Source organism: Bos javanicus, chromosome 7 (assembly GCF_032452875.1).
Source record: "Bos javanicus breed banteng chromosome 7, ARS-OSU_banteng_1.0, whole genome shotgun sequence".
NCBI lineage: Eukaryota > Metazoa > Chordata > Mammalia > Artiodactyla > Bovidae > Bos > Bos javanicus.
The window spans coordinates 40,211,679-40,224,825 of NC_083874.1; the positions used below are offsets into that span (position 1 = coordinate 40,211,679).

At 39.9% G+C, this 13,147-nt stretch overlaps 1 protein-coding gene across 2 annotated transcripts in view; it reads right to left on the reverse strand.

Moving 5' to 3' along the window:
- Window positions 1-13,147, reverse strand: part of ZNF496 (zinc finger protein 496) — a 45,999-nt gene that overhangs the window by 11,102 nt on the left and 21,750 nt on the right. Inside the window, exon 6 of one of the 2 annotated variants that reach the window (XM_061423162.1) lies at window positions 81-192. In XM_061423162.1, coding sequence (XP_061279146.1) covers window positions 81-192 — 112 coding nt within the window. Of the gene's footprint in view, window positions 1-80; window positions 214-13,147 lie in introns of both variants that reach the window. The other variant, XM_061423161.1, reaches the window with a different exon arrangement.

Consider the following 13,147-nt stretch of genomic DNA (forward strand, 5'->3'; position numbering starts at 1 on the left):
CCTCCCATTAGGGTGGACAGTGAGGTAAGATGTGGACCCCCAGGTCCCTGGTCTCAGGAGAGAGCTGAGTTAAGTCTTACTTGGAGGCAGTGAGACCCCACAGTCTTCTCCAATGATGAACTCTCCGTAGAAGCCAGTCTGGGCAGGGTCTAGAAGGGACCAGTCCTCTTCTGAGAAGCAGAAGATCATATCCTTGAAAGGAGAAACCCGGTTCTGAAACCACAGAACAAGTACACCTCAATCCAGGCACAAGCTAGGGGAGGGATGTGGGAAGGAAGATGAGTCTGAGGCAAAGCCCCTAGCAACACATACAGCTGGGATAGACAAAGCAGAGAGGCTGCTCCAGAGCTCACAGTCTCCCCAATTCTAGCCTGAGATCCACCCTCAGATGTATATGGTTTGGCAGAATCCAAACAGTGGATACCTCACAGGGTGGCCAAGGATGTGTAGGACAGGTCTTCCTACACAGTGCTGGAGAGGCTGCATATCTACAACCCTAAGCAGGCAAATGCAGAATGTGCTCAAATGATCAATGTAATGCAGAGATCCCAGTTCTAGAATTTATTCTACACATGTGCAGCAAGAGGTCTATATGAGCTCCTCTGCTGCAGCACTGGTGATGATTGTTAAATTTATTCTCAACAGAAGACTGTTTATGTATGCTGCAGAATATCCTATAAAGCATAATCACCAGTATTAGAAAAAAATAAGAGCTTATTTGTCCTGAGTAGGAAGCCCTCCAAGGTGTATTGTTATATGAAAAAAGCATCGTGCAAAGATGGTCTAGATCCCACCTAGAAGTCTTGACCATTGGCTGCTTCTGCACAGTGAGCTAGGACTTCCCAGATAAGTGTAATATTGAGACTTTTCTTATACTTTGTGTCATGAACCATGGGAATGTATCAAAAATTAACTTTGATTTGTGACATGATGGCACATCCACATAATATCAAGAGACCATAAAAATAAGTCTTTTACAATATGGAATTACAATACTTTGCCAGTTAGAGCATGATGTTAGGTTCTCAAATTACCTGTAAATACTGATATAACAATAGATTAATGGCAAATGTAAATGTCACTGAAAAATTACTCAGTTTGTAGTAATCTGGAACCTCGATCATTTGACAGAATAGTTGGGAGATGTAAAATGTGAAAGATGGACAATTACTGGTCTAGTTGAGATTTCTGTTTGCACCTTCTAATTCCAGAACAGAAATACATAAGTACATTTCTACTAAGCATGTCACTATACATTGGCTTAACGTGCACATATTTTCTGCAAAGGGTTTTAATCACAAAGCATTTAAAATAAAATTCTATTTGGGGTTTTTAAAAAGAGCCCTTTATACACTTAATTGGAAAAGACTTCAAAATATTACCAGTTATTGCCATATGGTTGCCCTGGGGCCAGGGGCCAGGAGGAAGGGACATGGGAATGGCTGGGTAAGGAGAATTTTTGTTAATTTTCTGTTACTGACCATGTGGTATGTGGGATTTTAATTGCCTGAACAGGGGTTGAACCCATGTATCTGGCATTAGAAGCATGGAGTTTTAAAAACTGGACCACCAGGGGAGTCCCAGGAGAGTTTTCAGTGAATCTCCTCCAGTATCTTAGGACCCTTCCTCCCAGCCACATACATACTTTTTAATTTTTTCAAATTAAGCATAGAGAAAACAGAGTAATACAATAAACATGAAGGATATACAATTCTGCAGCTAGAGTCAATAAATTAACATTTTGTCCACAGTACGTTTCTCCCAACATGCATCAATGTGAATCTCCTACTACTAAAAAGTTATCCTCCGACATCAGTACAATTTTTTTTTTTTTTTTTAGCACAGTGGTTCTCAACCAAGGAGGACTGATTCTGTGCTCAGAGGATATCTGGCAATGTCTGGAGACATTTTTATCACCACTGAGGGGTGGGTGCTACTGGTATTGAGGGGGTGGAGGCCAAGGATGCTGCCTAACACATCCCTGGGTAGTGGTGCCCAAGACAGCCCAACGCGACAAAGAATTATCTAGCCAAAATGTCAACAGAGCCATGGGCAAGAAACTGTTCTACAACACCCAAGAAACAACACTGGTTCAATAAGCATCTTCTGAATTATGAAACAGCATTATACTTTCAAGGAAAAAAATCATGAAGAATTACATAACTATGACAAGAAGTCAAGATAGGAATTTGCTGGGTTAAAGCTTTCTAATTGGCCCCTAGAAGTCTTTCTAAACATGCATTGCCTTAAAATGTCAATCATCTGAATATAAATAAAATTCAACAGTCTTATGCTCATATAACCATAGGTGTATGCTTACAATTACTTATTTATAATTTGGGGGTTTTTTTTTTTTGGCCAAAATCCATTGATTAGAAAAAATTAAAAGTGTGATTCTCCCCTAGGTACTTCAGGATGTAGAAAAGTAGGCCTTTATACACAATTAGGAAAAATGAACACTTGAACAACATTTGAGAGAGTGTAGCAGAAGGATACCCTGTGATCTAGTAATTCTATTTCTAGTAAATCATTAGAGATGTAAGTAAAACTGAAGGTCCCACCACTAAACCTTCCCAGAAGGAGGCTTCGCTATGGAATTGGTGTTTAATATTCTGTGCATGTCTTTCGAACTCCCACTACATACGAATACAGCATGAAATGACAGCATTGCTCTGTAAGTTTTCATCTGTCACCTCATCCATGTGTAAGAGTGTCTCCAGAGTATATGTGTAGAGGGAGCAATGGGAACACACATTTTGACTGATATTAAGTATTTCCACATTGGTTTTCAGGTAGAGTACCTAAAGGACATTTCCACTGGCAACCCAGTGGCATGCCTGTTTCCATACACCTTTGCCAATACATTGGGTATTGTGAAAAATCTAAGGTTCTAGCAACACTGTGGGTATGAGGCAGTCATGGCAGTGTAACTCCCCTTACCTCGATGAACATCTTGTTGTGGATTTACTGGTCAATTGGGTTTTGTCTTAAGAGGCTCATTTATTCATTTATGCTAGTTTTCACTGAAGTATAGTTGATTTACAATGTTGTGCCAGTCCCTGCTATACGGACTCAGTTATACACAAATGTGCATTCCTTTTTTTCACATACTTTTCCATAAAGGTTTATTACAGGATACTGAATATAGTTCCCAGTGCAATACAGTGGGACCTTGTTTATCCATTCTAAATTTAAGAGTTTGAATCTACCAATCCCAAATCTCAGTTCAACCCTTCCATCCTTCCCCAACCACAAGTCTGTTCTCTGTCTGTGAGTCTATATTTTGTAGATAAGTTCACTTGTGCCATTGTTTTAGAGTCCACATATAATACCATATGGTATTTGTCTTTCTCTTTCTGACTCACTTAGTATGGTAATCTCTAGTTGCATCTATGTTGCTGCAAATGGCAATATTCCATTATTTTTTATGGCTGAGTAGTATTTCATTGTATATATGCACCACATCTTCTTTATCCATTTATCTGTCCAAGGACATTTAGGCTGTTTCCATGTTTTGGCTATTGGGAATAGTCCTGCTATGAACATTGGGGTGCATTTATCTTTTTGAACTATAGTTTTATATGGGTTTATTTCCAGGAGTGGAATTGCTGAACCATATGGCAGTTCTATTTTTAGTTTTCTGAGGACCCTCCATATGTTTCCATACATTTTTTCCCACTTACTTTTTACAGTGGCTGCACAAGCTTGCATTCCCACCAACCGGGTAGAAGGGTTCCATTTTCTCTACACGCTCTCCAGCATGTATTATTCGTAGGTTTTTTAATGATGACCTTTCTGACGAGTGTGACGTGGTAACCTCACTGCAGTTTTGATTTGCAGTTCCCTAATAATTAGCTTAGGGCTTCCCTGGTGGCTTAGTGGTAAAGAATCCATGTGCCAATGCAGGAGACATGAGTTTGATCCCTGGGTTGAGAATGCCTAGAGAAGGAAATGGTAACCACTCCAGTATTCTTGCCCTCTGTCCTGGGAAATCCCTGGACAGAGGAGCCTGGTGGGATTGAGTCAGACACAACTTAGAGACTAAACAACAACAATAATAATTAGCAATGTTGAGAAGATGCTTGTTTATCTAATGAGTTGCTCTTCCTTTTTTTAAGAAAAATCAGCTTGTTATTAACTGTGGCTATACTTAACTATCATAAAATAAAAAATAATAATACGATTTCAATTAGAAAAATTCTAAGTATACTTCAATCACTTTATGGTGGTATGAGTAATTAATCAGTAATATTAGTGACACAGAAAGAATTGCAAGAAAATGTTTAACAAGTTAGTAGGGTGATCATTTTAGAAAAGAGCTTCAATATCAGAAATGTGGCTTTGGAACAAAAACAGGGCAACACAGAAGAGAAGAAAAAGTTCAGAAACAAAATTTGGTAATATGTAAAAATTTAATTAATAAATTTTACTTATGGAAAAAAATCTATAAGTAAAAACAGGACCCTAATCAGTGGTGGGGGGGGGAATATGATTTTCATCTGATGTGCCTGATACAGCTGGCTAACTACTTAGAAATAAAACTAGATTCTGGTCTTTTATCATAATTACTACAAAAAACAAAAACAAACAAAAAAAAGCCTTGAGGCCCATCCCCCAACTAAAAAGCTTTCAAGCACTAAAAATAGAGAGGCCATATGAAAAAGTAATTGGCAGATACTCCACATAAATTATAAATATTCATAGTAATGAAACATCATGAATGAAATTAAAAGACAAATGACAAACTGGGAACAAAGATATACCATTAATGAAAGGCAAAGAGTATTTAAAGTATATGGAGCCCTTACAACACAACTGGTATAGCTTTCTAATATAGTAAAAAAAGGTGAGGGAACCAAGTAAATATTTTAAAACATATAAAAAAAAATTCACCTGTACTAGTACATGAAAAAAATGTATATAAAATACCAGTACCAATGTTCTCTTTGATGAAGTTTCAAAAAGAAAGGTGATAAATTTCATCTGACCCCAGAGGTCAAAAGTCCTACAATCCAATCACAGAAATCCCCTGGAATCTTCATAAGAGCTTCTATACCAATACGTAAAATTAACAAGGTTGCTGGATAGAGAGTCAATATTCAAAAATCAATTTTATTTCTATATATGAACAAGTGGAAGACGAAATATTAAAAAACCATACCACTTACAATAGCATCAAAAATCATGAAATTCTTAAGGAAAATGTTTACTAAATATGTACCCTATCCAAACACTGAAGAACTAAGTAAATGGAAGGATTTAAATGTTTCTAGATGGGAAGACTTCAAGCTATTAAGATGTCAATTGCCCCACAATGATCTATAAATTCAGTGAAATTTCATATAAAAATTCTAAGAGGCTTTATTTATTTAAGTTGATGTGTTGCTTCAAAAACTTATGACATACTAAGAACTTAAGTATGGATGTGAGAGTTGGACTGTGAAGAAAGCTGAGCGCCAAAGAATTGATGCTTTTGAACTGTGGTGTTGGGGAAGACTCTTGAGAGTCCCTTGGACTGCAAGGAGATCCAACCAGTTCATTCTGAAGGAGATCAGCCCTGGGTGTTCTTTGGAAGGAATGATACTAAAGCTGAAACTCCAGTACTTTGGCCACCTCATGCGAAGAGTTGACTCATTGGAAAAGACTGTGATGCTGGGAGGGACTGGGGGCAGGAGGAGAAGGGGACGACAGAGGATGAGACGGCTGGATGGCATCACCGACTGGATGGACGTGAGTCTGAGTGAACTCTGGGAGTTGGTGATGGACAGGAAAGCCTGGCGTGCTGCGATTCATGGGGTCGCAAAGAGTAAGACACGACTGAGCGACTGAACTGAACTGAACTGAACTGAAGAACTTAAGAGTAGCCAAAAGAACTCTGTAAAACAAAAGTCAACCTGGAGGACTCACTACCAACTGCAAGGACAAAGTATAATGTTATAGTGTTCTTGACATAAAGGATCAAAACATAAATCAGTGCACTGTATAGAGCCCAGATGTCCAGACATATGTGGACAATCAATTTATGACAAAGGTCCCAAGGCAATTCAATGGAAGAAAGGGAAATCTTTCAGTAAATCGGGATAACTAAATATCAACATAAAAAAACCAAACCAAACCAAAATAAAAAACAAACCCTACGCCTCGTACCATACACAAAATATTTTAAAAGGAACCAAAGGGACTTCCCTTGCTGTCTAGTGGTTAAAACTCCATGCTTCCATGGCAGGGGGGCTCAATCCATGGTCAGGGAGCTAAGATTCCCACGTGCTGCTCATTGCAGCTGGAGGGGAAAAAAGAGAGAGAGAAAAAAAAAAAAGGAAGCAAAGACCTAAATGCAAAACCCAGAACTATAAAACACAGTAGGAAAATATTTGTGGCCATAGGCTAGACAAAGATTTGTTAGATAGGACACAAAAAGTATTAAATGATAAAAGAAAAAACTGATAAATTCAGTCTCACTAAGATTGAAGATATACGATCTTCAAAAGTGAAAGTGAAATTGCTCAGTCATGTCTGACTCTTTGCAGCCCTATGGACTGTAGCCTATCAGCTCCTCTGTCCATGGAATTTTCCAGGCACGAGTACTGGAGTGGGTTGCCATTTCCTTCTCCAGGGGATCTTCCCGACCCAGGGATCAAACCCAGGTCTCCCGCATTGCAGGCAGATGCTTTACTATCTGAGCCACCAGGGAAGCTACGATCTTCAAGATCATTAAAACAATGTAAAGGCAAGCTGAAGACTGGTAAAACATACTTTCAATACATGTATCTGACAAAGGACTTAATCTAGAACATATATGCTTTAAAAAGTTTCTAAAATACAGAAAGACAAGCAACCCGATGAGCAGGAAAACATTTGGACACTTCCAAAAAGATGCAGAAATGATGCACAAGCACATGAAAAGATACCCAACTTCATTAGTCAACAGAGAAGTACAAATCAAAACCACATTAAGATATCCATTTCAATAACCAAAATACATGTTTTTAAAAATGACAGTGCCAGGTTATGGTGAAGAAATGTAAAAACTGGAACTCATATTCATTGCAGGTAGGAGTATAAGTGGTTAGATCACTATAGAAAACAGCCAGTTCTATAATTCATTATATACACTTCCCCTATGGCAAGTGTATATACCATATTCATTCCTAGGTAATTGCCCAAGAGAAAGGAAAACATATATTCACAAAAAGACTTGCATATGAAGGTTCATAAAAGCTTCATTCATAACATTCAAAAGCTGAAGTGACCCAAATATTCACCAACAGGTCAGTGGATAAAGCAACTATGTGTGTTTGTTTTTGGCCACACTATATGGCTTGTGGGATTTTAGTTACCTGACCAGTGTGGGCCCTCTACAGTGAGAGGGGAGTTTTAACCACTGGACTGCCAGAGAATTACCCTGGATAAACTAACTGTGACACAGTTATACAACAGAATACTACTCAGCAATAAGAAGGGACAAACTACTAATACACACAGGATGAATGATGCTTAAATCACTGGGCTGAGAAAGAGAAGCCTGACTCCAAAGATACATACTATATGATTCCATTTATATAAAAATTTAAAACAAGAACAAACCTTATTGTGACAAAAAAGAAATCAATGCTGGTCTGGGAAAAAGAGCATGCAAAAGGACACAGGGAACTCCTAGGATGATGGAGATGTTTTATATCTTGATTGGTTAATGGTTACATGGGTAGACAGTTGTCAAAAACTCTCTAAACTTTACATTTAAAACAGGTGTTGTTGTTGTTCAGTCGCTAAGTCATGTCTTGACTCTGCAACCTCATGGACTATAGCATGCCAGGCTCCTCTCCTCCACTATCTCCCAAAGTTTACTCAGATTCATGTCCAAAAATAGGTGTGTTGTATGCAAATTATAGCACAAAAACTAGATTAAAAAAAGTGAAAATATAGAGACCATCTTCAGCCATCATTTCAACAAAGATTTAAAAACAACATTAATATTAAAAAATACCTATGTAACAATTATACATAAATTCTACATATGTGGGTCACATTAAAAATCACCTGAGATCCTTACCCCTGAGGTCAGAGTTGGCATCACCCATATAGGGAAAACCACTTCAATGGCCAAAACATGCCACACGGGGAAAGACACTACCCAGCTTGGCACTTCCACCAAAACATGCAACCTGAATCTCAATGTGAGTTAAAACCTATCCAAGCAGAGTCTGCAGTATGACTAGTCTTCACCCTTCAGAACTGTTGACACTGTGCAAACACTGAAATTCCAAGGAGAGAATGTCAGACACAGGACAACTAATTGGGAAGCATGACGGTCTAAGATTACTATTTCAATGCTGAATTTCCAGAATGTAGTAACTGCATTATGGTTATGCAAGGAACTGCCCTGGCTTTTAGGAAATATACCCCCTTGGCATGAACAAAGTGATAAAAGGGGTAGAATTTCTACATATAACTCCCTAAAAATTCTGGGGAAAAAAAAATGGGGGAGGGGGTGGGTAGAGGTGAGGCAGAGACAGAAAGACAGTGGGAGAGAGGGAGGGACAAGCGAGAGAAAGTGACCGAGGATGGGGGAATTAAAGCAAAGACCAGGGCTCCCCTGGTGGCTCAGTGGTAGAGAGTCCGCCTGCCTATGCAGGTGACATGGGTCCCATCCCTGATCCGCACAGTAACTAAGTCCATGTGTCACAACTATTGAACCTGTGCTCTAGAGCCCAGGAGCTGCAACTGCTAAGCCCACATGAAGCCTGTATGCCCTATAGCCCATGCTCCGCAACAAGAGAAGCCACTGCAATGGGAAGTCTGTGCACCACAACTAGATGAAAACCTGGCAGCAATGAAGACTCAGCACAGCCAAAAATAAAAATATAATAAATTACAAATAAATAAAGTAAGGCTCTTTGCAAGTCTACTATCCTGGCAATCTTCCCCAAAATTGATATCAATGCCAAAGAAAAAGTTAAAAATAAAAATAAACACAATATTTCAGGGACTTCCCTGCCAGTCCAGTGGTTAAGGCTCCTTGATTTCATTGCAGGGGGAATGGGTTCAATCCCTGGTCAGGGAACTAAGATCCTGCATGGTGTGCAGTGCAGCAAGAAAAAAAAAAAAAAATCAAAACTTTCTAAGGCTGAATCAGTTTGGAACTGGACTTCTCAAACTTGGATACATATCACTCAAGCACCTTGGTAAAAATGCACATTCTGCCTCTGCAGGTCTAGGGTGGAACCTGAGAGCTCACATTTCTCAAGGGGTTTTATTGCTAGCCAGAGGCCAGTGGGGGAGAGAAATCTGTCCTTCAAGATAAGTTCCACAGAATGGAAGACAAGGCTCAGGAAGTCACAGGCTCTCCTCTCAAGGGCCTGCAGGAGAGAAATTATTATTGGTCTTAAAGGAAATACGCCGCCCTGAAATACACTGCTTTGGCCCAAAGATCTTTGAGTTGTAGGGAATGGATAAACAGAAAGACTGCAAAAAAAAGGACCCTCCCCCCATTTGCCTAAAGGCAGGTCATAAATGTTCCTCTGTGAAAGTACGCCTCCCCTCCTACCAGGGAGGTAAGGTGACTTAATCACCAGACAGAATTCTAGACTCTTATCAGCCCAGAGACAGCATAGTGAACTTAACTAAATCATCTTTATCTTCCATTAGTTTACATATCTACCTTCCCACAATTTATTAGCCCTTGAAGCTCAAAATCCTCTTGTCATTTCTCCATAAATGAACTGCCTGTGGTTAAAATGGGTTTCCCAGGTGGTGCAGTGGTAAAGAATTTGCCTGCTGGTGAACGCAATGGCACCCCACTCCAGTATTCTTGCCTGGAAAATCCCATGGACGGAGGAGCCTGGCAGGCTGCAGTCCATGGGGTCACTGAGGGTCGGACATGACTGAGTGACTTCACTTACACTTTTCACTTTCATGCATTGGAGAAGGAAATGGCAACCCACTCCAGTGTTCTTGCGGGGAGAACCCCAGGGAAGGGGGAGCCTGGTGGGCTGCCGTCTATGGGGTCGCACAGAGTCGGACATGATTGAAGTGACTTAGCAGCAGCAGTAGACACAAGAGACTCCGGTTTGATCCCTGCGACAGGAAGATCCCCTGGAAGAGGAAATGGCCACCCACTCCCAGTATTCTTGCCTGAAAAATTCCATGGACAGAGGAACCTGGTGGGTTACAGTCCTTGGGATCACAAAGAGTCTAACATGACTGAGCACACACACACGTGGTTAAAGTGGTATATAAATCTCTGGATCTGGTAAGGCATCCCATAGGCATACAAAATAAAAAATTTTCACCTGTTAATCTGTCTTCTATTAGTTCAATTTGCAGTTTCCTGGCCACTAAACCTTAGAAAGTAGAGGAAAAAGTTTTATTTTCCCCCTCCTTGGGAAGTCTCTCCATATGAGAAATTGATAAGGAAAAGATAGTAACTGACACTATTGATGAAATATGAAAGAAATCAGAAAAAATAGAAAAGAAAGAAATTCATGAAAACACTCAGAAATCTCACAAAACTGGAAACATGTAATATTGTTTTGCTTTTCTAAAATCATGCCAATTTTTATAAGAGGAATGGGTGGGGGAAATATACAGGTCCACTTAAAATCAGATTTGCAGAGGAGACCTCTGTTTCCTTCTTGAAGATGGAGGAGACATACCTTTCTTTAAGTGCTCCCACTAAGTAAAACTAAAATCCTAGGAAATGATATATTAAAAAACAAGCAAACACAGCAGACTATGAAAAGTGGAGAAAGAGAGGCACACCAGCTAGAAACCTTGGATCAGGAGGAACAACAGTGGTGAGTACCCTCATTTTTCTTTCGGCCTCATATATTAAATCAAAACTTGAAGCTGAAGGAGCCAGTGACTCCAAAACCCCAATACACAGAAGTTGCTCAGTCGTGTCTGACTCTCTGCGACCCCATGGATTGTAGCCCACCAGGCTCCTTGGTCCATGGGATTTTCCAGGCATGAAAACCCCAATAGGCACAGATAAATCAAATAAAACCCTAACAAAAGCCTGTTCTCTCAGGCACAGGACTGAGAAAGTAGCTAGACAGACAATACCTGCTCTACTCCAGCCAAGCACCACAGAAAAAAACTCTCCAATCTTGTTCATAATAGGAGTGAGTGAGAGTCTAAACTTCCACCCTCATTAGGCTGCAATGAAGTGTCTAAACACCCCCACTGGGGTGGTCTCAGAGAATGCCAAGCAGGGATCTGGAACTTCCGTCCCTGATGCTGCTAACAGTCCTCCCCACTACCACCACTGCATCAGTGGAGACCATATCAGGAACTACCAACCAGTATCAGGAACTACCAACCCCCCTCAGGAGCCCTCTGACTTTGGAGCCAATGGAGACAAGTTAAGGAGGAAGCTTGATTTGTTCCCTCACCTGTCAGTAATATGGTAGCCTACCTGCTCGTTTTCCTCTCTCCACCTTTAAGATTTTGCTGTGTTTTTAAAAAATGTATAATTTCCTGGGATTTTAGTTGTACTTAATGAGCGCAATTAAAGAGATGGGAATACCACACCACCTTACCTGTCAAACCTGTATGCAGGTCAAGAAGCAACAGTTAGAACTGGACATGGAACAAGAGACTGGTTCAAAATTGGGAAGGGAGTATGTCTTACATGCAGAGTGCATCAGACTAAATGCTGGGCTGGATGAATCACAAGCTGTAATCAAGATTGCCAGGAGAAATATCAATAAGCTCAGATATGCAGATGATACCACTCTGAAGGCAGAAGGCAAAGAACTAATGAGCCTCTTGATGAGGATGAAAGAGGAGAGTGAAAAATCTGGCTTAAAACTCAACATTCCAAAAAGTAAGATCCTGGCACACAGTCCCATAACTTCATGGCAAATAGATGGGTAAAAAGTAGAAACAGTGGCAGATTTTATTTTCTTGGGCTCCAAAATCACTGCAGAAAGTGACTACAGCCATGAAATTAAAAGACGCTTGTTCCTTGGAAGAAAAGCTATAACAAACCTTGACAGCTTATTAAAAAGCAGAGACATCACTTTGCCAACAAAGGTCCACAATCAAAGTTATGGTTTTTCCAGTAGTCACTTAGGGATGTGAGAGTGGGACCCATAAAGAAAGCTGAGAGCCAAAGAATCGATGCTTTTGAATTGTGGTGTTGGAGAAGACTCTTGAGAGTCCCTTGGACTGCAAGGAGATCAAACCAGTAGATCTTAGAGGAAATCAGTCCTGAATATTGATTGGAAGGACTGGTGTTGAAGCTCCAATACTTTGGCCACCTGATGTGAAGAGCCAGCTCACTGGAAAAGACCCTGATGCTGGGGAAAATTGAAGGCAAAAGAAGAGGGCAGCAGAGGATAAGATGGTTAGATAGCATCACCAACTCAATGGACATGAATTTGAGCAAACTCCAGGAGATAGTGAAGGACCCAGAAGATACATCATAAGAGACTTCTGAAACCTAAAGACAAAATTTTAAAAAATGGGATCTTTCCTATAGGAAGAAAGGAAATTCATGTGATAGCAGATTTCTGGTCAGAAACTGTGCACGAAACGTACTTATCAAGTGCTGAAAGATAACTGTCAACTGTAGATTTTATATTGATGAAAATATACTTCAGGAGTGAAGGGAAAATCTAGACATTCCCAGAGGAATAAAAAATAGTTACACTTGCCACCAGCAGATTTATCTTAAAAGAATGGCTAAAGAAAGTTCCCTAAACAGAAGGGAAACAAGGAAACAATAAAAGGAATTGTGGAACATAAGAAAGGAAGAAAATGTTAAGCCAAAATATGAGCAAAGACAATAGGCTTTTCTTCTTTTTAGGTTTATTAAATAATGTTTGACAGTTGAAGCAAAGGTTGTAACACTGTCTAACATAGTTCTAAGTATCAGACATGGTTCTTAATGTATGCAGAAAAAATATTTAAATCAATCGTATTATAAAATGGGAAGGGTGAAGGGATGTAAAGCATTGGGATAAGTTCCGTATAATACCTAGAGAAAGTGAGACAGGAAGGAAGAGGGCAGGGCACAACCATTATGACACAACCATTAACAACAGAACAGGATATAAATGGGTTAGAACCAACTAAGCCCAGGAGGGTGGAAGATTTCCCTTCTAGTGGACTTGAGCCTCATTATACACTCTTGAAACACATTAGT